This window comes from Eptesicus fuscus, chromosome 17 (assembly GCF_027574615.1).
Source record: "Eptesicus fuscus isolate TK198812 chromosome 17, DD_ASM_mEF_20220401, whole genome shotgun sequence".
NCBI classification, from domain to species: domain Eukaryota; kingdom Metazoa; phylum Chordata; class Mammalia; order Chiroptera; family Vespertilionidae; genus Eptesicus; species Eptesicus fuscus.
In genome coordinates this window covers 36,368,147-36,393,369 of record NC_072489.1, presented here as the reverse complement: position 1 = coordinate 36,393,369, position 25,223 = coordinate 36,368,147, and the positions used below count along the sequence as shown (strand labels likewise).

Sequence of the window (25,223 nt, the reverse complement as noted above, 5' to 3'; positions counted from 1 at the left end):
GTAATAGGGTGTCTGAAACTCTTTAGTATAGAGATCTTTACAAAAAGGTTCAATTAGTAGACAGATACAGGGTTACAAATGGAGATTCTATAGGAAACATCTGGGAGCCTTCAAGGACTTTAAAGAGTTCACAGGCATTTTATGACACCAATTTTATTTCAGAACCAATTAATTATATTCAAAAACATGAAGAGGTGGTTTTTTTTATTTAGTTACTAATAAAAATAGAAAAATAAAGGAAGAAATTAGAAGAGGATGAACAAAGATTGGAGATACTGCCCAACATGAAATGGTCTGAGTTGGTTACCACTCTTAAAAAAGGAAAAACAATGTATATAAACTCCCAACAAAGGTATAGAAGGAGGTGGCAAGAGAATCAGTGGTGTGATTCTCTGATGAACCACTAGGTGGTGGCATTGGCCCAGGACAGTTCAGTTGTGGGGGTTGGAAATCAGGTGTGTGTTGTAAGCAATTGCTTGGCCATTTGTAGGCATGGGTCTGTTAGAAGGGTATCCAACTTGATTGTTAGTAAAAACTTTGAAAGAAAACATTTTCAAACAGGAAAATTCATCAACAAATTATCAAAGGTTTACAATAAAATAATTGTAAAAAATACAACTGTACTTGTCCACTCACCTTTACTACATTGTCCCCTGACTGTCCGTTATTTCGTAAACAATCTAGACATATAGCAATTTGTGGGTCACTTCTGTGATAGTCTTTATCATCCTGATTTTCATCCCCTTCTTCATCTACTTTAGGTTTGTCAACTTTTGAAGTATCATCTGTACAATTTAAACAAAACTCAGATATAACCCAAAGTTGATACTGAAGTTAAGCAACAATATTTATCAAAACAAAAATCAAGTTTGAAGAATAACTGAAACTTTCAATACTTTTTAAATGATCCAACTAACTCAACAATGAAAATACTTTTAAAAAACCATCAATGACTTACTGATATAGCCTAAGATGTCTAGGCTCACTGGGGCATCCAAATGAAAGATTCAGGACTAGCTACATTTTGTCACAAAAATAATTGCAATTGGTGATTAGATCACTTAGAATGCAGACGGTATAAAAATACTTCCAAATTCTATATATATTCTAATTTAAACTGAGTACTTTTTCTAAGTTCTCAAAATTTCAAATTATTAGATATTCATAAAATTAACTAGTTAAATATAATGAATAAAATGAATTCTTTTTAAACATGTTTACAGCTATAAAATGTTAAAACTCCATTAAGGAAATCTGAATAATATACTTCATATTATATCCAAATGTTTTAACCTATGAAATACCTGCAGCCTACATATAGTTTTACTGAGTGCCTGTAACTCTGTTAAATATGCATTGTGCTAGGCTTGAGGGAACAATATTGAAACTAGAATTATCATCCGCATTCTCACAGTGGTCAAGGTACAGGAGGAGAAATAGAGAAGTCGGATAAGGCCTTTGATGGAAGAGGTAAAAGAGACTATGCAGCCACATAAAGAAAGGTAATAAACATAAACTGTGGGGTGAAGTAGAGATTCAGGGAAATTTTCCAATGGAAAGAATTAGCCAGCCAAGCATTAGAGTATGGAAAAGCCCCGGAAAAAAAGACACATTAGCTCCTATAATGACTGTATAAGCATTATGGTAGTATCATAAAAAGCAAGTGGGTTCTCTTCTGCATTCTTTCTTCTACATATTAATATGGAACCCACATAGACAGTGTCACCTTTTAAGAACCTAACTCCCAGCTCCAAGAAAAATCCAAACTCTCCATCTAAACTAAAAACAAAATACTTTAGAGAGGGAGAAAAACAAAATAGGTTGTAGTCCTTCACAACTCAACCTATAAGATACATAGAAACATGAACTAAATCTAACAGATAGCTTCTGATGACATTCCTCTGGAACCACTCCTCTTGAAAAGGTAGTCAAAACTTGGGAACATTTAGTCAACTTTATATCACCTATGTTTTTACTATAGTACTACTATCTAAATTGTACTTTACACTTGGGTAAAACAAGCCTTTAGTTAAGTCATTTTTTTTTTCCAGACCTGGTTTCTTTGCCTATTTTGTTGTTATAGAGCAGAAATAATCCCTTGCTATCTTCTCTATGATTCAAAACTATGCTCAAACCTCCCCTACTACAGGAAGTTAAGTTAAACTAAAGAAACTATGATCCCAATTCTATAGATGAAGAAAGAGAATTTTCTGACCCATCTTAATTATTATGTGCAATTGACAATCCTGTGATCTTATGGAAAAGCCAGAGATGGGAAATTAAGCTCACAATGAGCCTATAAAAACACATGTACATATTTAAAGATTTCAGTGGTACTTAGGTCATCTTGAAATCAATCTTATATTAAATAATCCTGAAAGGATACTTTCTTATAATTTTAGGTATGTTGTACTTTTTTTCTTTGTGTGAATTATATACTTACCAAAAGCCTTTTCTCTGCTCAGTAATGTTTATTATTTTGCTAAAATTATTAAAAATTTACTCATTGCTGAGTCTCCAGGCACCCAGAAGAGAAATTTGGACACTTAGCACTGGTGATGGGGAAAACTCCCAAAAGCATCTTCTAGATATATAAAAATATATTCATTATATAAAAATTTGTATCACTTGAGCTCTACCCATGAAAACTTCATTCCAAGATCCCCTTGCTATGCTGTCAGCCACATCTCAGTTCCTTCTCCTATTCAAATGTACAAACTAAAACAAAATCCCTCACTGTTTAGTTGCAGACTATAGTGCTTTCTTTCCTTCAGTTTCCTTTAGCTCTCTAGCAAATAATGCAATCAGTAGTCGGTTTTCTGTTTTATCTCCTTTTTCTCTTCCCAAAGTCCAATTTCCTATTACCTTTAACTGGAGTGATCTCATGATTTTATATGAAAGGTTCATAATATAAGTAAAAGAGTACATGAATTTTGTACAGGAGACACTTGAGCTTGAAGAGAGATACTAGTTGACCAAAGCTATTAAAAGCTAATTTGTGAGAAGCTGTCAGATACAAATGTAAGAAAAAGTCACCTTGTCCATTTTCTTGAGGCTTATTTTTCTTCCAAAACTCAGATTCACGCTCAAGTTCTTCTAATTTAAAAGAAAAAAGAAGTATAAACATAATAGAAACAGTCATGAAATGTGTAATAGAAATGTTGATTTCATAAAACACAGAATTCTGCAAGAAGCCAAAGAGTAACTTACGTTCTCGTAGTCCAGGGACCAGTTTAAATATGATTTCCTCTAATGTATTATCCAACCTTCCAAAGGGGAAAAGAGAACAAAGTAACAATGAAGATGTCAAAATCCAATACATAAGCAGCTGGGGATCTATCTTATATGTACTGCAAATGTAGAACATGCACAGTTTCAGCACTACTACACCAAACTCCTCTGCATGCGGAGCACACACCCCTATTTCTAGCCTTTCCCACAGTGGTAGGTTGATAACAGTCCTAGTCCCCAGCTCTCTCTACATACACACCAGTGGTTCCCAACCTTTTTTGGCCATGCCCCACCTAAGCATCTCTAAAATCCTGATGCTCCCCCTGTGACATATTTCACGTGGAGGAAGTAGGCCACTAACTTGGTCTAAACAAGCTTCCCAAGGACATGGCATCCATAAAAGAGAAAAATAAAAGAATGACAGGACAGTTGAAATACTGAGGAAGAAATCACTAAGAAATTTTTAAAAAAAATATGAAGTGATATGAAATGCATAAATGTCACAATATATATTTATATACTGTATATGAGGCCCCTAGAATGTAAGAAATGCAAAAAATTCACTGTTAGTAACTCATTCTCGAATTGTCCCCTGTGGGACATGTGCCCCATTATGGGAACCACTGATCTACACCCACTGAACATGACTCCATCCCTTAATCAAGGGAGGAATTCAATCTCCCCACCCCAAGAATATGGGCTGGCCTTGAAATATGCTTGAAATATTGTGCTTAGTCCTGAGCCCAAGCCTAAAGAGGCACTGCATGCTTTTGTATGCCCTCTCTCAGAATCCTGCCAACCATGAGAACAAGTGTGGAGAATGAGGCACCATGTATAAGAGAACCCTGCTGAGGCCACCTCAGACTAGGTCACTGACAGCCTGTCCCCAGTCTGAGAGGCTGCTCTCAGCTGGGTCTACCTACCTATCCAGTCAACTGCAGTACCATGAGTGAGCCCAGCCAAGAACAGAAGAACCACCTAGATCTGTGAACTGCAGAACTGTGAGGAATAAGAAATGTCTTTTTTTTTTTTTTAAGGGTGGTTGGTTTTGCAACAATAGTTGATAAACTCACTCTCAAAATCTCTACTACAATTCTGGCTCTTTCCTATGAAGGAAATAATCTCCATTCTTCTCTTCTGAGAGATTTAGACCATTTAGTCATTCTATCTTCCTAGATAAAAAATGTAAATATTTATCTTGACATTACGTTAGTTTTTTCCTGATGAGAGTGTAACCCTTCCTTTCCTTTACTTTCTCTTGCTCCCAGAACACCCTTTTCTCTCTTCATACCGTCATCCTGCTCAGTAGCATTACTCTTCTCTAACTACAAACATTTATACTTTCCTTGCATCTTAAAAAATCCAACCTTTATTTCAAGCTGTAGGCTGTTTAATTGGAAAAACTTTGAAAGCCAAATCTACACTATTTGTCACATACTCTGTGTTTTGATAATGTTTCCCCAAATTATCCATATCTGCCAACTAAGTAGGTTTAAAAATTATTTTAGAATTAAAGTTTAAAATTATTTTTAAAGTCATTTTTCTCCTATATTGCTCTGCAACCGTTTCATAGGGTTGTCTAAAACTGCTCCTTTCAGGAAAGAACAATTGGGTTTTCTTTTTTTCTATTTACTCTCTCTTGGTCCCTAAGTATTTTTCTTTTCCAATGATCTGCTCTCTTGACCTTTTCAGTAGGCTTTTGTGACTTCATATAAGCAAATAGCTTTTATATATATACACACACACAAACACAAACTATACATCTCTGCTGAGCTTAAGTGCCACATTTCCAACAGATGCTTAATATCTCAAGCACCTCCTTTTGTTCATCTATGTCAACACTATCTCATCCATCTCCAACAAAACATTGAATACCACCGTCATACTTTTCAAAAATTAAATTTAGAAATGAGACCAAAGACTCAAAATGCAAGAATTATCTTAATACATGCACGTGCCTCTCCCGACCCCTTGATTCACACGTTTAAGTCACTATGCTTCACCAACAGTTCCTTCTCGATATTTCCCCCATATAGCCTTCATGCTTCTCACCCTTCTACGTCCTTAATTACCACAGTACTTAGAGGACAGAAGACACCTATTTTCCTTTAACTGGACATACTCATAATGATAAAATTGATGCTTAAGGAAGATTCACCATTTGCTCTGCTCAAGAACCAATTTCTTCCCACCGCCTGGCTTCAAGTGATTTTATAACTTGAGTCTAACCTACAAACCATAACTAGTGTTATTCTCTATCTCTCTTCCCTAGCCAATAGGCCTATGCAATTTTCCATAAGGATGCCTTGTCTTTTTGCAATCTGTTTCCCTCATGTTCTTTATCCTGGCTCAATTACTCTTTTCCTACCCTCCAACCAAACCAATGTTACCTTATTCTTCAAGACTTAACTCAAATACTAACTTGTTCACAAAGTTCCCCTGACCATTTAGTAGTAATATTTAAAAAGTAGCATTTCTCAATTTAATATTTTCATCAAAGTTATATATATGTATAATATACAAGTCAAACTTTCCTGTAAATCTTGTATTAAAATAGAACATTCTCATCCTGATTCCTACAACCCCAGAGGAAACCACTTTCAAACCCAACCAGTTTCTTCTAATATTTACTTTTAGCAAGTCAGAGGTAGGGTCTGAGAACTGTCATTTCTAACAAGAGACTCATAGTTTGGGGACCATACTTTGAAAACCACTGGGCTAGACATTTACCTGTAGATAAATTATTCAAACGACAGCCACTAAAATAGAAAAAACAAGTCTGAAATATAAGACTTGCAAATCCAGATTCGATGGAATGATGGCAAACATCACACAGAAATGAACATTACATAAGGCTATGAATATCTAGTACTGTTTTTAGATGTGTACTTTCCTAAGATCCCACAATTATCTGTGATAGAGCTATGGTAGGAACAGTGGGGGAAAAATAAGTTTAGTGGTAGGGACAGCTGGCTTGAAGCTGGGAAATGACATTTGAGTTTGCTGAGACCTTAGGCAAAGTCATGGTAAATTTCAATTTCCTAAACTGGAAAAAGGGTTTGGATTAGGATCTTATAGACCATTTGCAGCTTTAAAAACATATGATTATATTTAAGTAAATGGCAGTCATTTTTAAAATTCTGAGTTTAAAAAAATTTAATAGTACCAAGATTAGTCTTCCTCACTATTAGGTCTGCTCTCTTTCTACTGCCATGTAGTTCAACAAAAGTGGTGTATTGTGTAGAATATTAAAATACTGAAGCAAAACTACAACTAAAGTAACTCTGAGAGCCTGAAATAGTTATAATTTTAATTTGGAAATGTATTTCTTAAATATTTAATATGTACAGTCGTATTTTTTCTATTTCTTCTTAAAATCTGTATTAATTGAATCAAAGTGCCAACAAAAATATTACAATGCATAATAAAATTAAGCGTTTATGTATTTACTTACCTCAACATTTCTAATGGGTTTGTCTCATGAACCTGGTTGCCGCACCTGGGACAATCATTGCTATCTTCAAAGTGCTGAACAATACAAGTCTTACAGACTAAGAAGAAAGAAAGTGTTAGGTTAAAATGCATCATTTAAACTGAATAGTCCTTAAAAATTACCTACTATAGGTAGAGTACTATTCTTTAATCACACTTTATAAAACCTTAAAAAAATTGTAACACTGGAAAAAAACCAACTGAAATAAAGCCTGCTGTCACAACATAAAAAGTATATACCATTTTGTTGTTTTTCTTAAAGAAGTAGGGTAGAACCAAAATGAGGTTTTTACCTTAACTGAATTTACTTCTTTTGAATGCAAAATAAATATTTCTTAAAAGAAGTTGTGAGTTTTCAACGTGTTTGGATTACTTTTCATTGGCAGGGTGCTCCTGGATCAAAGCAGGGATTACAAGGGAACTTCCGGCCCTGGTGGAGCATGAGGGTCTGTCTGCACTCACAGGTCCCATGATTCCATGGAGCACAAAGGCACGAGAGGCAAAGTGAAAGAATGACTGCAAAACTGACAGGGAAAATAAAGATTCTAAACTAAGATAATAGAAACATGACTTGTGGTGTTTTTTTTTTTTTTTTTTTTTTTACCACAAACCTATATATAGCTTACATTTCCTCCAAAAAGTACTAATCTCTCTCACCTTTCCCTAAGATTCTATTACCTACTATACCAACTATCTTGCCCAAAAACCTTAGACAAACTATTAAAAATGTTTACGCACTTCCCTATCCTAATACCGCCACCTCCATTTCACTACCCTTTATAATAATCTGAAAATACAGATAGGCTTCCCCAACCCCTACTTGACAACTCGATTACAAAATATTTCTTTTTCCACTGCTCATGTCCCACACTGTCTAAAAGAAGTAAAAGTTTAAATGACTGAGCAAGAGTAAACTAAAGGATTCCTACCACTGAGATTAGGTCTGAAAAGTTCAAGCAAATTACATATACTAGTTAGAGCAACAATGGTCAGGGAAGAATTCTACTGGGTATCTAACTTTAAAATCATTAATACATATAGGAATATCTTGGCACTTCCTTTCATTGATCCAAGGAACATTTATGGAGGGCCAGACTTTGTATTAGGAGTTGGGGTGCAAGAGTAAACAAAATTCATACCCTTATGGAGCTTATATTCTACTTGAGAAGACAAACAATTTAGTAATAAGTGAGACTAAAAGCAAAAAAGAACGGCTAAAAGAACTGGGAGCTGGCAGCTATTTTAGACAGAGTGATCAAGGCAGGACTTTCTAAGGTGACATCTGAGCATATTTTTTTGTTAAATATACTTGAATACTTGAATCCCATATTACCTACCTCTTTATACCATTACATACAGTTATTAGGGAACACCCTTCAGCATAGTTCTCTCAAAATTTGGATAAAACACAGTATTAGAAAACATTAAAAATAAAAATATTTAGATACGAATATAGCCTCCGTCCTCTAAATCTCTTGGTCCCAGTCCAGCTGTCGTGGCTCAGTGGTTGAACATGGACCTATGAGCCAGGAGGTCAGGGTTCAATTCCCTGTCAGGGTACATGCCTGGGTTGCAGGCTCAATCCCCAGTACGGGGCGTGCAGGGGGCACCCGATCAATGATTCTCTCTAATCCTTGATGTTTCTATCCCTCTCTCCCTCTCCCAAATATATTAAAAATATTTTAAAAACCCCCACAAATCTTTGTCCCAAAAAGGTTCTAAAAGTCTTTTAAAAAGTCAAAATAACGTTTGGGAAAGGAGGGCTGCCTTGTTAAGCTGCACTGTAGTGGAGGATTGAGAAGCAGGATTCCTGGTATTTGCTCTTTTCCCAGGGACAATAGGCAAGTCTGAAATTTGGGAAAGAAGGCAAAAAAAAAAAAAAGATTAGAGCAAGAATGAAGGGGTATTACAAAGTCTAATCCTGGTGATTCAAAAGGTTTATCATTCTCAAGGATTCGGGAATTCCTGGTTGTCTATCAGCCTAGGCCAAATAGAGAGACACGTGATATGCTCAGAGCAAGCCCTATGCTGAGTCAGCCAAAAGGCTGAGGGTAGGGGCCTGTCCTCCCAAGGACAAAATACTAACCTATGTTGCTGAAGAAAGAAATGGAAAGCTCATCCATCCAGAGGTACACAAAGTTTCAAGAATAAGGCTGTGTTAATTGCTTAAGGCCGAGACAACACCAGTGCCCCAGGATGCTGATGGAAAATACTAATCTATATTCCTGATCTGGACTGTCCAATATGGTAGCACTAGCCATGTGTAGCTACTGAGCACACGAAATGTTGCTAGTTCAACTTGAGATGTGCTTTACATGTAAAAAATACAGCAGATATCAAAGGCTTAGCATGAAAAATATCTCAATTTTTATATTAATTATATGTTGAAATAATATTTTAGACACATTGGATTAAATAAAATATTAAAATTATTTTATTTGTTCCTTTTTAAAATGTGGCTACTAGAACAATTTAAATTACACAGGTAGCTCACTTTTCTTTCTACTGAACAATGCTGTTCTAGAGGAAGATAAAAAGTCCCATCTGGAGGTCAATTTATATTTCACATCGTTTGCAATAACCTTATGTTATTCTAATTTTGCAGATGAAGATGAGTTTCCTACAGGCAAATAACCTGTCTACTCTGATGAATGGCATAGAGATTTGAATCCAGGTTTTCTGACATGAAATCAGAAATTTTATATCAAATTTTAAAGATTTTAACTTTACAAAGGGGGAAAAAAAGGTTATATAGAAATAACATCTCTTCCAGGTATGAGCTCGATCTCCGTCTCCCCCCCTCTCTCTAAAAAATCAATAAAACAGCTTTTTAAAAAAACAACCCTTGTAGTAAATACATCTCCCGCATGATTTTAAAAGCTGTTAATAAAGCCCAACCTTATACAAAGTAGAACCTGAGAAAATCCAAGGCAGAAGTTCAGTAAAGATTTGCTTTCCTTAAGATGTTTACAAAATCATCACTGCAAATCTACCCTTTGATTCTTAGCCTTTAATTTGGTTTATACCAGCTATAAAACATATTTTTAAAATATCTTAAAAGATTTAATGCCAAGCTCTTTAATTGCTCAACTGCTATACATACTGGTTAACTCAACAGGTCCAAGATAAAAAGGTCCAGGACTGGGTTAATACTCTATGGAGACTAATTACAATCTCCATTCTCACCAGCCACCTACAGAAAGATGCTGTGGCCACAAGAAACACCTGGGTCAGAACGGGAGTTAGGCTCACCAATGATATTCCCAGTTGAAAAACCACTTAAATAGCAACAAGTGCTAACATTTCCTGAGCACTAACCTAGTATCAGGCTCTGGGCTCAGGGCTTTGTATAGATTAAAATAAGGACTGTTACCATCCTCCTTTGGCAAATGAGAAACACAGTACTGGAGAGCCTGAGTAAGCTGTCATGGCTGCTCACAGCTGCCCAGCTGGGTAGCAGAGATGGCATCCACTCCCAGGCTTGTGCATCTCCAGGCTTAAAATCCAACTACTATTCTAGGCATAATAAAGTCAATAACACTTGATCCCTGGCATCAAGATTTGTTATTTTTAACTGATCTTTATATTTAGCCCAACACAACCATCATAAAACTTCTGCCTAAAGCTTACAAACTGAAATCCTTCCTTTTACCATTTCTTAGATTTGAACTAAGCTGTTGCACAAATCAATAGAGTCATGTGTCATCTAAAATGGTGGTTCCCAAATTGAGATGGGCACCACAATCACCAATGAGATTTTTTAAAGAACAGATTAATGGGCCCCATCCCAAAACAACTAAATCAGAATCTCCAGAAGATCAACAACAGGACTAACTTTGCAAAGCTCTCCACCAAGACGGTCAAAGAGAACTGGGAAATCCTGGCCAAAGGAGGCTAAAGCTGGCCACAAAGTCCTTACCAGTGAGTACCTCTGATAGGTGGTATAGGATTTGGCCCTCTGCCAAATCATAATCAGAAGTCACTTTACTATTCACTATTAGGAAATCAGTCATGGGACAAAACAATCGAAAAAATATGGGATGAAGATACTCTCCCTGTAATGCAGAGGCCAAGGTAGGACAGCATAATGCTCTAGACCAGTGGTCGGCAAACTCATTAGTCAACAGAGCCAAATATCAACAGTACAATGATTGAAATGTCTTTTGAGAGCCAAATTTTTTAAACTTCTTCTAACTCCACTTCTTCAAAATAGACTTGCCCAGGCCATGGTATTTTGTGGAAGAGCCACACTCAAGGGGCCAAAGAGCCGCATGTGACTCGCGAGCCGCAGTTTGCCGACCATGGCTCTAAACAAAAACAATCTGGAGGCAGACTGCCTGGATCTGAAACTCAGTACTACCACCGGGCACATTAATTACTCTATGCTTCTATGTACAAAGGAGATAACAAGGATACCTATCTCACAGGGTTCTTGTAAGGATTAAATGAGATAATACATGTCAAATGTGTAAATAAGTATATCGTAACAAATATTCAACGAATATTTGAGCTATAACTAGAAATTAGATCACTAGATGAGCATAAAACCATAACAAGGAGAATCAGTAATTGAATACTGAATGGCAACAGACTATGATTAGTTTGATGCGTCCATCTGAAATAACAGATGATCTTGTTAACAGGACTTTAAATGTCTATTATGTATTGGTATTAATCCTCTGAAGCTATGACAGCCCTAGAGATAGTCTTACAGCTCAAGTAAGATATTTTTTACACATTGCTTCACCTGAATGGGAACTGCCTATCTTTGCATGTATGGTACTTCTTTTTCTGGGGTGAAGCGTCCAAGATTGACCAATACTTCTCTATTATACATTCCTTCTTTAACTTTATATCCTATCCTATATAATAACGAGGTAATATGCAAATTGACCATCACTCCAACATACAAGATGGCCGCCACAAGATGGCCAGCAGGGGAGGGCAGTTGTGGGCGATCAGGCCTGCAAGGGAGGGCAGTTGGGGGCGATCAGGCCTTCAGAGGAGGGCAGTTAGGGGTGACTGAGCTGGCAGAGGAGAGCAGTTGGGGGCAACCAGGCCTGCAGGGGAGGACAGTTAGGGGCGACCAGGCTGGCAGGGGAGGGCAGTTAGGGGCAATCGGGCTGGCTTGGGAGGGCAATTAGGGGTGACCGGGCCAACAGGGGAGGGTAGTTGGGGGTGACCAGGCCTGCAGGGGAGGAAAGGTAGGGGTGACCAGGCTGGCAGGGGAGGGCAGTTAGGGGCAATCAGGCCACCAGGGGAGCAGTTAGGCATCGATCAGGCTGGCAGGGGAGTGGTTAGGGGGTGATCAGCTGGCAGGCAGGGGCAATTAGGCAGGCAGGCAGGCAGGCAAGCGGTTGGGAGCCAGCAGTCCTGGATTGTGAGAAAGATCCCAGATTGGAAAGGGTGCAGGCTGGGCTGAGGGACACAAACCCCTGCCCCATGCATGAATTTTGTGCACCAGGCCTCAAAATTCCAACACAGTCCTACTGGTTTAGGAGCTACTTTGTTCAGTCTTTACACTTTGCATATAACTGCTCTGAATTACTACTGCATGTTGATTTCATAGTTTAACTAATAAAGAGCTATTCTATATCCTTATTTTTCAAGTTCTTGAGAGGTGGGTGTGTTCTTCACAACAGGTACAAGAACCATTGTTGTTGCTATCTTGTATGTATGGTCTACCCACATCTCTATGTATCAGAGAGCTAGCTTTTCAGCTCTGATGACACAAAGTAATCTACACAAATTTCTCTTCTTGACCACTAATCCTGCTCTTATCCTATATAATAAAGGGTAATATGCAAATCAATCTAACAGCAGGACGACTGGTTGCTATGATGTGCACTGACCACCAGGGGGCAGACACTTAACACAGGAGATGCCCCCTGGTGGTCAGTGCACTCTCACAGGGGGAGCGCCGCTCAGCCACAAGACCAGAAGCCGGGCTCACAGCTGGTGAGCGCAACAGGAGTGGTGGAAGCCTCTCCTGCCACCAAGGCAGTCAAACATCCCCCGAGGGCTTCTGGACTGTGAGAGGGCATAGGCTGGGCTGACGGACCCCTCCCTAGTGCACGAATTTCGTGCACTGCGCCTCTAGTTGATAATAAAACAATAGTCTTTTCTCTCATGTCGTTGGTGTTATCACTCATTGGTAATGTGCTATTTTTTTTAAAAATATATTTTATTGATTTTTTACAGAGAGGAAGAGAGAGGGATAGAGAGTTAGAAACATCGATGAGAGAGAAACATCGAAAGTTGCCTCTTGCACACCCCCTACTGGGGATGTGCCCGCAACCAAGGTACATGCCCTTGACCGGAATCGAACCTGGGACCCTTGAGTCCGCAGGCCGACGCTCTATCTACTGAGCCAAACCGGCCTCGGCGGTAATGTGCTATTTATTAAAAGTGATCAAATGCTGACTCCTTTGGTAAAATCATCCTAAGGTGTTCATTTTATCTGTCAACACAGAAGCACTTTCCTTCCTTCCTTAGCACATTACTATCTTTATGTGCCCTTCTTGAGTAACACTCATTTGATACAGTTTGCTTCAAAAACTTTATTATCTACTAACAGTTTTTAAGTAAACTGTGGTCATCTACAAAGAGAAGAGGCGACAGCTTCCTGATTTTGATACATATTCTTATAGGTGAAACTGACAATATTAAAAAAGAGTTTTCCAGTATTTGCTTCCATGAGACAGTATCTCTTGGTTTCACTTATATAAGGATCTAATAAACACCTTCCTTCTGTTATGTTATACATGGTACATTTCTTTTGAAGGCCCACGTGAGTTGCAATTTCATGAAGAACATTTAGGATAATATTACTTCCCACTGAGAAGAATGCTATATGATTTCACCAACACAGAGGATCAGGCAGCAGCAAAGAAGAAGGATCTTGTGTCAAGCAGGCCAGGAGACCAAAATGTCCTAGAAGGTTGTACTTCCATAGACAGACTTACAGAGTCAGGGTAGAGTTTGGTAGCTCAGTGAGTGCAGCAATGCCCTCATAACCACCTGATCAATATAAATTCTTATCAATCATAATGATCACTTCTCACACATACTCCTGATAGCTTTGTTCTACTATACTTCAATTTTTCTACCTGTCTCTTCTTTCATTATACTTGCTCAGTTAAACTATTAACCCTGGCTAAATCCAACATACTCTGTTTCTACAGCATTATAGCTGTGGGAGAAAAACATGCACCTCGCTGATGGTATCTCACCTTAAATTCATGACCCTGAACCTAAAGTGGGTCCTTCATCTGCCAGGCGGTCATACTCAACACCCCACGTCCATTATACTTCATACCTTCTCCTCTCTCCTCAAATCCTCAACACATCCTCCCCCAATCTCACTCTCCACTTATGACCTCACTTCCTCTTTTACTGAAAACAAAAGGGAAAAAAAACCCGAAACAAAGAGAATTTACATCACCATATGACTAGCATCTGTACTTTGTGCTCTTGCCTGTTTCCAGAAGTTTCATGTGCCTATCTACAACCAGTCTCTGCTCTGTGCACTCTATCCCCTCCCGATGACCTAAGAACACTGCTTCAGTATTCTCCCCTTTCACTAGCATTGGTCTTTTGCTGTCTACTGAAGATTTAAACATATTCCTCATCTTAAACAACTGTTGACCCTACTTTCCTTGTCAGCTGTCACTCCATTTCAGAGCTACTTATACTCACTCTCTCCAATTCCTCTCTTCCCATTTGTTTTTCCCCACCTCTTTTTTAACCTTCATTAACATGAAATACTTACATAATCACAGTATAATGAGCAAAACTAGGGAATTTTCCATCCTCTCACACTTATCCAGACTTTCACTCTTTACCACTCCATGAAACTGCTCGACAGGATTATCCATGGCCTCTGTGTTGCTAAGTCCAGTGGTCTATTCTCAGTTCCATCTTACTCAACACAGTTGACTCAGCTGATCCCTCCCTCCTTCTTGACATTATGTGTGCTTTGCCTCCCAGGATCCTACCCTGCTTTCTCCTATCTTACTAACGACTCCTCCTCAGCGCCCTGGAGCTTCATCCTTGGTCCTCTTCTCTTCTTTGTCTACACTCGCCCCCTTGGTACTTTCATTGTTTAAATATGATATATATGCTGATAATCTCCAGACTCACACATCTGATTCCCAACTGACATCTCCATTTGGTGTCTCCAAAAATAGCCTCCTGATCTTCCACCGTCAGCCTTTTCTATATGATTGGATGGCATCTTTATCCTCAAGTTTCTCAGACCAAAATCTCAAAGATATCCTTTAAGACTGACTTAACTCCTTGACTCTTTTTTCTGTTATGACCCACACACAGGTCATTAGCAAATTTGGCTTTACTTTCAAAATAGAACCAGAATCTGACCACTTTTACCACTACCACTGCCTTGGTGCAAACCATCACTACTTCTTGCCTGAACTATTGCAACCACCTCTTAACAGGTCTGTTTTCAATAGTAGTCTGAGTGATGCTTTTAAACATAAATCAGATAATGTCATTCCTCACTCAAAATCCTGCCTGAAATGGGTCATTTCTGCAGTGAAAGCCTAATCCTTACAGTGGCCCTCTGAGAACTGCACATTGTGCCTGTGGCTCACATCCACCCTATCACCTCCTGTGCTCTCCTCTGCTTACTGCTGTCTAGCCACACTGGCCTGACCATTTCTCAACATGTCAGGCACATGCCTGCCTTAGACTCTTGGCTCTTTCTATTCCCTCTACCTGAAATATTCTTCCCTCATTCGTGTAATTGGCTAACTCCTTTATCTCCAGAAGTCTATTCAAATATCACTTTTTCTTTTCTTTTTTACAAATGTCACTTTTTTAACGAGGCCAACCTAGAACACAGGCTTATTTTAAATTGTAATACCTTCTCACTGACTGCCCAATTCCCCTTACCAGCTTGACTCTCCCTTTTTCAATACCATTTATCACCTTCAAATATACACTACTAGAGGCCCGGTGCACAAAATTCACGTACAGGGGTGTGTGTCCCTCAACCCAGCCTGCATCCTCTACAATCTGGGACCCCTCGAGGGCAGTCAAACATCTCTCTCACAATCCAGGACTGCTGGCTCCCAACCGCTCACCTGCCTGCCAGCCTGATCACCCCCTAACCACTCCCCTGCCAGCCTGATCGACGCCTAACTGCTCCCCTGATGGCCAGATTGCCCCTAACTGCCCTCCCCTGCTGGCCTGGTCGCCCCAAACTGTCCTCCCTTGCTGGCCTGGTCACCCCTAACTGCCCTCCCCTGCAGGCCTTGTCCCTCCCAACTGCCCTCCCCTGCAGGCCTTGTCCCTCCCAACTGCCCTTCCCTGCAGGCCTGGTCCCCCCCAACTGCCCTCCCCTGCAGGCCTGGTCACCCCCAACTGCCCTCCTCTGCTGGCCCGGTCACCCCTGACTGCCCTCCCCTGCAGGCCTGGGTTCCCCCCCAACTGCCCTCCCCTGCAGGCCTGGTCACCCCCAACTGCCCTCCTCTGCTGGCCCGGTCACCCACAACTGCCCTCCCCTGCTGGCCATCTTGTGGTGGCCATGTTGTGTCCACATGGGGGCTGCTATCTTTGCCCACGTGGGGGTGGCCATCTTGTGTGTTGGAGTGATAGTCAATTTGCATATTACTCTTTTATTAGATAGGATGATTTACTTATTTTCTACTGTGTCACCTAATGTATCCCAGGTGCCCAGAATTGTACTTGGAGGAGGAGGTGCTCAGTGAATATTTATGGAATAAATGAGGACAGGGTTAGGAACAGTAAAGGGAGCCAAGTGCACTATTGTAGTCAAATCAGAAACCTGCCTACGCTTTCAAATAAAGGGAAGAGATTCTGAGTTTACTAGTAATCTTTTTGACAACTAAAATGAGTTAATTCAATATAAACTAAAATCTGTTTCAGTTTTCTAAAATGTTGAGTAAAGAAATGTCAGTAATGAAGCCTCTGAGGGAACATAGCTTTTGTTCACTGGTATTTAAATTTTTGATATAATATAGTACTAGTAGTCTGGGAAAAACCAGTGTTATGAAGCCTTGGTACCTATAAAAAGTCTTCAAAGTATCGAAATGGAAATTACCTTTTGTCTTTTTTACAGTTTAGACTGTACTTATCCTTAATGTTTATATTCAATCCTTCTGTTAGATTGTTTTTCAGATTTGACTTTTTTTTTACCCCATGATGGATGATGGTCATTGCCACGCTTCCAAGCCCCAAGACCTCTACCTTCACATTTACTTTCACTCTATAGCTTAGAAAGAGCTCAAGTTTTGGTGGCTGACTTGTGATGGGTCAGAGTGGGTGCAGAAGGGTCAGTGGCATTAATCCACCTGGGAATCCAGTAATGGGTCAGCCAGTCAGTCCGGCCTGGGTAGTGGTGTGCAAGGACTCGACAGTAGTAACAGCCTTCTTTAGTTTCAGGTGTTGCAGGCCATGGGCAGCACGTTGGATCTCAACAGAGGGCATCAAATAGAGTTCCTTTAGAAGCCTCTTCCTCTCCTCCTCGGCTTTTTTCAGGAGAAGGTGCCTTGTGAAAATAATGTAATCCTGCATCAGTTCATCTGGACCTTTTCCATGCTGTGTTCTTCTAATCTACTTGGAAAGTGGGTACATACCCACTGAAATGCGAACTATTGTAATGTCATAAGCTTCTAAGGAAAATATGACTTGCCACCCTTCTTGCAGCTAGAAAATCAGAACTGTCTTCCATGCCAATCACAAATGTCTGAAGAGGATACTGGACTTGGGCCTCTTTTAGCTGCTTCAACAGGGTGGCAACAACCAAACTGGAATCCAAGCCCCCTGATAAAAGATACCCAATCCTTCTGTCTATCATCAAACATTTTAGAGGCAGTGTCAAAAAGGACCTGGAGGCTGCTCTTCATGGTTTCTATCCCAGAACCTGGGAAGTTTCTCCACACTGTCACAGAGGGCGTGCAGAGGTTCCCTCTGCAGTGATTATATTTAACCACTTCCACCGACGCAACTTCGCCATTTGGCTTTAAATCCAAAACTTCAGTGTCCCAGAAGAAAAGGCTCCACTTAAAAAAAAAAATTGTGGAGTGCTTCAAGTTAACAAGACCTTTAGCTTCTGAACACATAGCCAAAAATCCATCTTCAATTACAGCTTTAAACAAAGGTCTTACTCCATAGGTATCTCTTCCCAGGAACACTTTCTTATTGGCTGTATCCAGTAAAATAAATGCAAATACACCATCCAACATACAAATCACATCTATTCAATTCTTCCTTTGACATAAAGATGGATTATTTCACCATCCACGTTAGTGTGATATTCAAGTTCAAAATGGCATTGTAGCTTCTGGTGGCTGTAGATTTCTCTGTTGTAACATAGCCACAAATAAGGATATTCTTCACTCAAATTGGCTGCATTCCAAACAGCTGGTCAACCACCACCAACCGGGGAAAGTCCAAAGCAGCAGTTGGTATGTCCATTGACATTCTCAAAGCAAAATGCATCTGGACCCCTGTGTGCAACCTTCATAGCCTTCAGACACTGAACAGAAAGGCATTCATTGCTGCCAAAGAGGGCCCAAATGCCAAGCATGGTGCAATGGAGCTATGGGCTCTCTGGGAGTGAGCAGTTCGGGTGAGCAGGTGGTACAGCGTAGCGATCCAGGCTGGGGATAGCAGGCAAACAGGGCTTCTGCTAGACTCTTAAACATACCTGTGCACTGACCATGAGTTCTAATTCTGAATACATATTGTAGGTTACATATTTTCTTTCAAATAATCATTGGTATCAGTTCCAACTCATTATGACATAAATATAATTTCTTCTCAGAAGCCAATATAACAGTTTTATTTTTTATCTATCTTTTAGTGTCCACTATGATGTTTTGCTCAACTGTTTAAACATTCTTATTTAGTGCAGCAAGTTTTCAACCTTTTATCTTATGGCACACACAAACTAATTACTAAAATTCCATGGCACTCCAAAAAAACAGATTTTTTGCTAATCTGACCAAAAAAAGGTATAATTTTGATTCATTCACACTGGATGGCTATTGTTGTATTGGCTGTTGTGATTTTTTTAATTTGACAAAGTAAGGGAAAAGGGGTCAGTGCCACTAATAGTAAGTATTGCATGTTTTAAAAATTCTTGTGGCACACGCTGAAAATTGCTAATCTAATGCATAGTTTCAAAAGCTAAAAGAACCATACATCTCATATAATTCTTCTTTAACATTAATAATTGATGACATCTAGATTAAGACCTATAATTATTCTTCCTTATTTAAAAAGAATCATCAAAATGAGCACTATAATCACTTTCATGAATGAGTGACTAGTTTCTGCCAAAATACTGTTTGAAATATGTATTATCAGTATACCAGTGATCTCCTTTCTAGTATAACCCTAAAAAATTATATCTGTACCCACTGAGACTTTAATATAACTTCTTAGGCCTTTGATTTTTTCCCTAGTCTCTTAAAAAAAAATTTATTTAAACTAACAAAGAAACACACAAAATAAAACCAAAAACAGTTCATCTATTTCTCCCCTACCTCTGGTAACCACCAATTTATTCTCTGTATCAGTTTAGGGTAAAACAAACAAAACAAAACAAAACAAACCAAACCAACTTATTTAGATTCCATCTATCAGAGAGATTATACGGTATTTTTCTTTCTCTAACTTATTTTACTTAGCATAATGTTACTACAAATGGCAAGATTTCATTCTTCCTTATGAGTGAATAATATTCCATTGTGTGTGTGTGTGTCTACCATATTTTCTTTCCCTTTTCATCCACTGATGGATACTTAGGTTGTTTCCGTATCTTGCCTATCCTATATAATAAAGAGCTAATATGCAAATGGTTGTCACGCCCTCGCACCGGGCTAGAGGACCTGAGGCAGGGCTGGGGCACCTGAGGCCATGCCAGGGGACCTGAGGCTGAGCCCCCTGTCCGGTGGGGCTTGACTGGGGACCTGAGGCTGTGCCCCTGCCCGGTGGGGCTTGACAGGGGACCTGAGACTGTGCCCCCTGCCGGGTGGGGCTTGACCGGAGACCTGAGGCTGCGCCCCCGGCCCAGCAGGGCTTGATGGGTTGGAGCTGACTGGGTCTGGGTCTCGAGCGATTTTGAAGCACACGCAGGTGGGCAGGGACTTGACTCTGGGTCCTGCGGCACTCCCCTGACTCCGACAGGAGGGAGATTTTCATATACATTTTACTAATTTTCTTTAATCTTTGACACTTCTATTATAGAGAAAGGGCAAATAGCAATATTAAAATATTTCCTCTAATTAATTCCCTTTTAATGTGCACGAGTTTCGTGCACCGGGCCACTAGTCTATATATATAAAAAGCCAGCGACTGGAATGCTATAATGACCAGAACAACTGGTCGGTATGATGCCCACTGTGGCCAGCAAACTGGCCCGATCTGGGGGTGGGGCTGGCCAGCCAACCTCCCATGGCCTCTCCCCCCCACTGGCCCCACCTGATAGCCCCCCATACCCCAATAGGGGGCAGGGCCAGCCAGCTAACCTCCTGCAGCCCCTCCCCCCACCAGGCCCTGTCCCTGATGGGCCCCCACCACCTCGATTGGCCTGCTCCGCCCTTGACTGTCCCCCCCTACCTGAATAGGGGGCAGGGCCAGCTGGCCAACCTCCTGCAGCCCCTCCCCCCAGCAGGCCCCACCCCTGATGGGCCCCCACTACCCCTGATTGGCCCGCAGCCACTCCCCTCAGCCTGCCCCACCCCTGATCGCCCCCCTACCTCAATAGGGGGCGGGGCCAGCCAACCAACCTCCTGCAGCCCCTCCCCTCACCTGGCCCCACCCTAGATCGGCCCGCAGCCCCTCCCCCCAGCCAGCTCCATCTCCGATTGCCCCCCACACCAATTGGGGGTAGGGCTGGCTGGCCAACTTCCCACAGTCCCTCCCCCCAGCTGGCCTGGCCCTGATTGGCCCTGATCAGGGGCGGGCCGGCCGTCCAACCTACTACCATCTCCTTCTCCTGACAAGCCCGGCCCCGATCCGCCCTGATTTGGGCTGGGCTGGCCGGACCTCACCTGTGCATGAATTCGTGCACTGGGCCTCAAGTTGTAAATAATGCTGCAATAAACATGGGGGTTCATATATCTTTGCGAGTTAGTGTTTTTCTTTTCTTCTGATAAAGACACAGAAGTAAAATTGCTGGATCATATGGTGGTTCAATTTTTAATATTTTGAGGAAACTTTATACTGTTTTCTATAATAGATGTATGTACCAATTTATATTCCCATTAACAGTGCACAAGGGTTTCTTTTTTTCCACATTCTCAACAACATGATACTTCGTGTGTTTGATAATAGCCATTCTAGTAGTTCTGAATTTTATTTTGCATTTCCCTGGTGATTGGTGATGTTGAGCACTTTTTCATGTACTTATTGATGGCCATCTGTTATGGCTTCTTTGGAAGAATATCTATTCAAAATTTCTGCCCATTTTTTAATCAGATTTTTTTTTTTTTTTTTGCTATTGAGTTGTATGAGTTCTATATTTTGGACATTAGCCTCTTACCAGATATATGATTTGCAATTATTTTATCCCATTCTGTAGGTTGCCTTTTCCTTTTGTTGGAAGTTTCCTGTGCTGTGCAGAAGATTTTTAGTTTCATATAGTCCTTCCTACTTGTTTATTTTTGCTTTTAGTGTTAGATTCAGAAAATCATCACTCACCAAGGCCTATGTCAATGAACTTACCATCTACGTTTTCTTTTAGGAGTTTTATGGTTTCAGACATGTTTTACTTTCAAGATTTTAATCCATTTTGATTAAAGTATGTATGGTATAAAAGAGAGTCCAGTTTCATTCTTTTGTTGTGGCTGTCCAATTTTCACAACACTATTTATTGAAGAACTTGTCCTTCGCCCATTTTATACTTTTGGCTCCTTTGTTGTAAATTAATTGACCATAAATGCATGTTTATTTCTGGGTTCTCTATTCTGTTCCATTGATATATGTGTTTTTATGCCAATATCACACAGTTTTAATTACTATAGTTTTGTAATATAGTTTGAAATCAGGGAACATGATGCCTCCAGCTTTGTTCTTTATTCTCAAGACTGCTTTGGCTATTTGGGGTCTTTTATGGTTCCATAGAAACTTTAGTATTGTTTGTTCTATTTCTGTACAAAATGTCATTGTGATTTTAATAGGGATTGCACTGAATCTGTATATTACTTTGGGTATTAAAAATTTAATATTAATTCTTTTAATGGTATTAATTCTTCTAATCTATGAGCATGGAATATCTTTCCATGAATTTGCGTCTTCTCCAATTCTTTCATTAATGTCTTCTAGTTTTCAATATACTTTCAACTCCTTGGAAACAGTTATTCCTAGGTAATTTATTCTTTTTGCTACAATTGCAAATGAGATTTTCTTCATTTCCCTTCCTGATAATTTGTTGTTAGTCTACAGAAACACATCAGATTATTGTGAACTGATTTTGTATCCTGCAAGTTTACTGAATTCATTTATTAGCTCTAACAGTTTTTCGATGGAATAAAAAGCTTTGACAGACCTTTGATTTTTATTCTAAACATAGGTCTTTGCTCTAAAAATCAAGTGTTGTAAAGAGTACATTATTAAAAAGTTTGATTTATATCTTTTCTTCATTATAATGGCTACTTATTCAGAACCAATAATAGATTCAGATCCTGACTGGCTATATAAAGACAGGTATACAGTCAGGAAAACAGAGTTAAAGAGGCTCATTATATACATATACACTAGAGTCCTGATGCACAAAATTCGTGCACTCGGGGGATCCCTCAGCTCGGCCTGCGCTCTCTCACAGTCTGGGACCCCTCGGGGGATGTCCACCTGCTGGCTTAGGTCCAATCCCCCTAAGCCGGCAGTCAGACATCCCTCTCGCAGTCCAGGGCAGACTCCTCGCTTCTTACCGCCTGCCTGCAGTGGAGGCAGGAGAGGCTCCCACCACCTCTGCTGTGCTCACCAGCCATGAGTCCGGCTTCTGGCTGAGTGGTGCTCTCTGCTGGCAAGCGCAGCAGCAGTGGCAGGAGCCTCTCCTGCCTCTGAGGCAGTGCTAAGGAGCAGCCAGCCCAGCTTCTGGCTGAGCACTGACCACCTGCATTGAGCGTCTGCCCCCTGGTAGTCAGTGTGTGTCATAGCGACCAATTGTTCTGTTGTTCGGTCAATTTGCATATTAGAGTTTTATTATATAGGATTTTAGATTCACAGGTTAAAGAATTTTTAGAAAATATAGCCAAGCAGAAAGAAAAAAAATTAGGAATATGACAATTTAATATGAAGATGTGCCCGAGTCAGCTCTCCAGGAGGCAGAACCCAGGTCCAGCACTTATTAGCTGTGTCACTTTACCTTTCTGAGTCTTTGTGAAAAACACTGGAAAATGAATCTGAAATACTCTGCCCGCAAACCTTCTCATAGCTTGCTCCTTCTTATTACTCCAGTCTGCTCAAATGGTAACTCCCAAGAAAAAACTTGCTCTGTTTTATTTTTCCTCATAGCATTTGATACACACAGCATCTGAAATTGTTTATTCATGTATTGTCTGTCTCTCCTATTAAAACATAAATTCTAGGAGGGCACATACTATACCTGTGTTCTTTACTGTTTTGTTTCCACTGGCTAGAATAAAAACTGATAAAATGTAGATACAAATCTGTTAATGATTAAATACTACCACCTAACTAGAAGGATCCTTGGGAAGATTACATAAGACAATGAAAGTAAAGCTCATGACCTCAAATATGACATTCAATAAATAACAGCTATTAGTTTAATCTTTCATTAGCATTTATTTTAATTACTCTATGATTAAAAGTACAAGCTGCCTAGTTCAAGAGATGCTAGTATTATAAATGTCTGGTCCAGAGCAGTGTTTCTCAAACTTTAGTGCACCACAGAGTCACCTGGAGACTTGTCATTATACAGACTTCCAGCCTTATCCCCAGAGATCCTGACTCAGCAGGCCCACAGTGAGGCCCACAGATATGCGCTCCTAACAAGCTCCCAAGTGATGCTGTGCGTGGATGCTTCTAGTCAGCACCTTGCATAGCAAGTATATGTACCACAAGATTTTTAAACACTGAGTATCAATGCATCAAAAGTTCTCTATAACTTAAAATACTTGTGTATTTATAATAGTTGTTCAAAAACAATAAATGGTTGGTAGTACTTAAATTTTACCATTTTATGATTAAATTTTTCCTCCATTTTCCATATTACCACATAAAATCATGTCACTTAATTGTCACATCAACTATATTTAATTATCAATTAACCCTTGTTCTTTGCTTAAGTCAACACTAAGTACAACGTTGTGTTTTTCCAAATAATTCATTCTTAGGGGATTAATGCAATAATCTCTGAAAGGGCAAAAAGTACAAAAAGAATAAACTTTCCTATATTATACCACAGAATTCTGTGTCTACACCTTCCCCTTTTTCCTGAGAAAAGAATAATCAGATTCTTATAGCATGCTAACCACAGAAGGGTTAAGAACCAATGCACTGTATTCTCTACACATTTTAACTATTGGAAAAAAGGTCCTTTGTTCTTCTTAAGTGAAAAGTCTTGCATTTTAAATCAACAACCTCTACAGCCTCTATGTAACCTTAAAAAGCTCCTCAGAACCCTAGTGCAAAAGACAGAGCATACCTTAACTTAGAGCCATCAATCTCCAGTCCTCAACCCAGCATCTCTCCCTCTCTCTGCCTAAGGCACAAAAGACTCCCACCTATATTTTAAAAGGTAGTTTTTAAAAATTTGTAAGTGCTAACCAACACTATCTTACATGCCTTTCAAGCTACCTATCATTGCATTTGAATCTCTGAAAGGAAAAACACACAATAAAATAACTAACCAACTGGCTATTTACTTATTCATGTAAGCCTTTATTGAGCACTCAAGTATCAGGTACTAAGAATACACTTAACCCAAATCTGTCTGTGGTAGCAGGTGGATGGCATATCTTGGAGAAAATGATTTCTGAAGAATGAGTAACTGCTAGCCAGGTATACAAGAGAAGTGCATTCCAAGCCGAGCAGGCTGCTAAACAAAATATTTGCACATGGTGTATGTTGGATGGTGGGACAGAAACCGGTCATACCTAAGTAGCTTTAATTTATCCTGAGGGCATTAGGGTATCTATAGGAAATTTTGGGTCAGCTCAAGAGTGAGTGATGAAGACAGCAAGATGTTTAAATGATCACCACTATGACAGTGGTTAGGAGTGACTGGTGAGAAGTAATGAGGACCTGGATAAACAGTCATGGGGGAAGGAAGTGAAGGGGCATATTTAAGAGATACTAAGGAGAGAGACCAGTCAGGACTTTGCCCATTTTGATAATGAGGGTAAAGGGAGTCAAGTGTGGAATACACCTCTTGTTTGGACAACTGAGTGTTAGAATCTCATTCATTCATAGTTAGATATGTTGAGTTCCACCGACTTTAGATCATCTAAGTGGACATCTGGTTGGATTCTGAAACTCAGAGGAAA

The 25,223-nt window shown here is 39.8% G+C and overlaps 1 protein-coding gene and 1 long non-coding RNA gene across 5 annotated transcripts in view; one reads left to right on the top strand and one right to left on the bottom strand.

Annotated features, from left to right (window-relative positions):
* The window catches only part of PCGF5 (polycomb group ring finger 5), a 110,666-nt gene that overhangs the window by 27,479 nt on the left and 57,964 nt on the right, over positions 1–25,223 (bottom strand). For all 4 annotated transcript variants that reach the window (XM_054728958.1, XM_054728961.1, XM_054728959.1 and 1 more), the window contains exons 3-6: positions 6,686–6,782; positions 3,211–3,266; positions 3,037–3,096; positions 637–785 (exon numbers count right to left, since the gene is read on the bottom strand). In XM_054728958.1, the coding sequence (XP_054584933.1) occupies positions 637–785; positions 3,037–3,096; positions 3,211–3,266; positions 6,686–6,782 (362 nt within the window). The remainder of the gene's footprint in view (positions 1–636; positions 786–3,036; positions 3,097–3,210; positions 3,267–6,685; positions 6,783–25,223) is intronic.
* On the top strand, positions 1,431–7,293 carry LOC129152020 (uncharacterized). The gene is made up of 2 exons (XR_008558735.1): positions 1,431–1,502; positions 7,110–7,293. It is a non-coding gene; the product is annotated as an uncharacterized LOC129152020 (long non-coding RNA).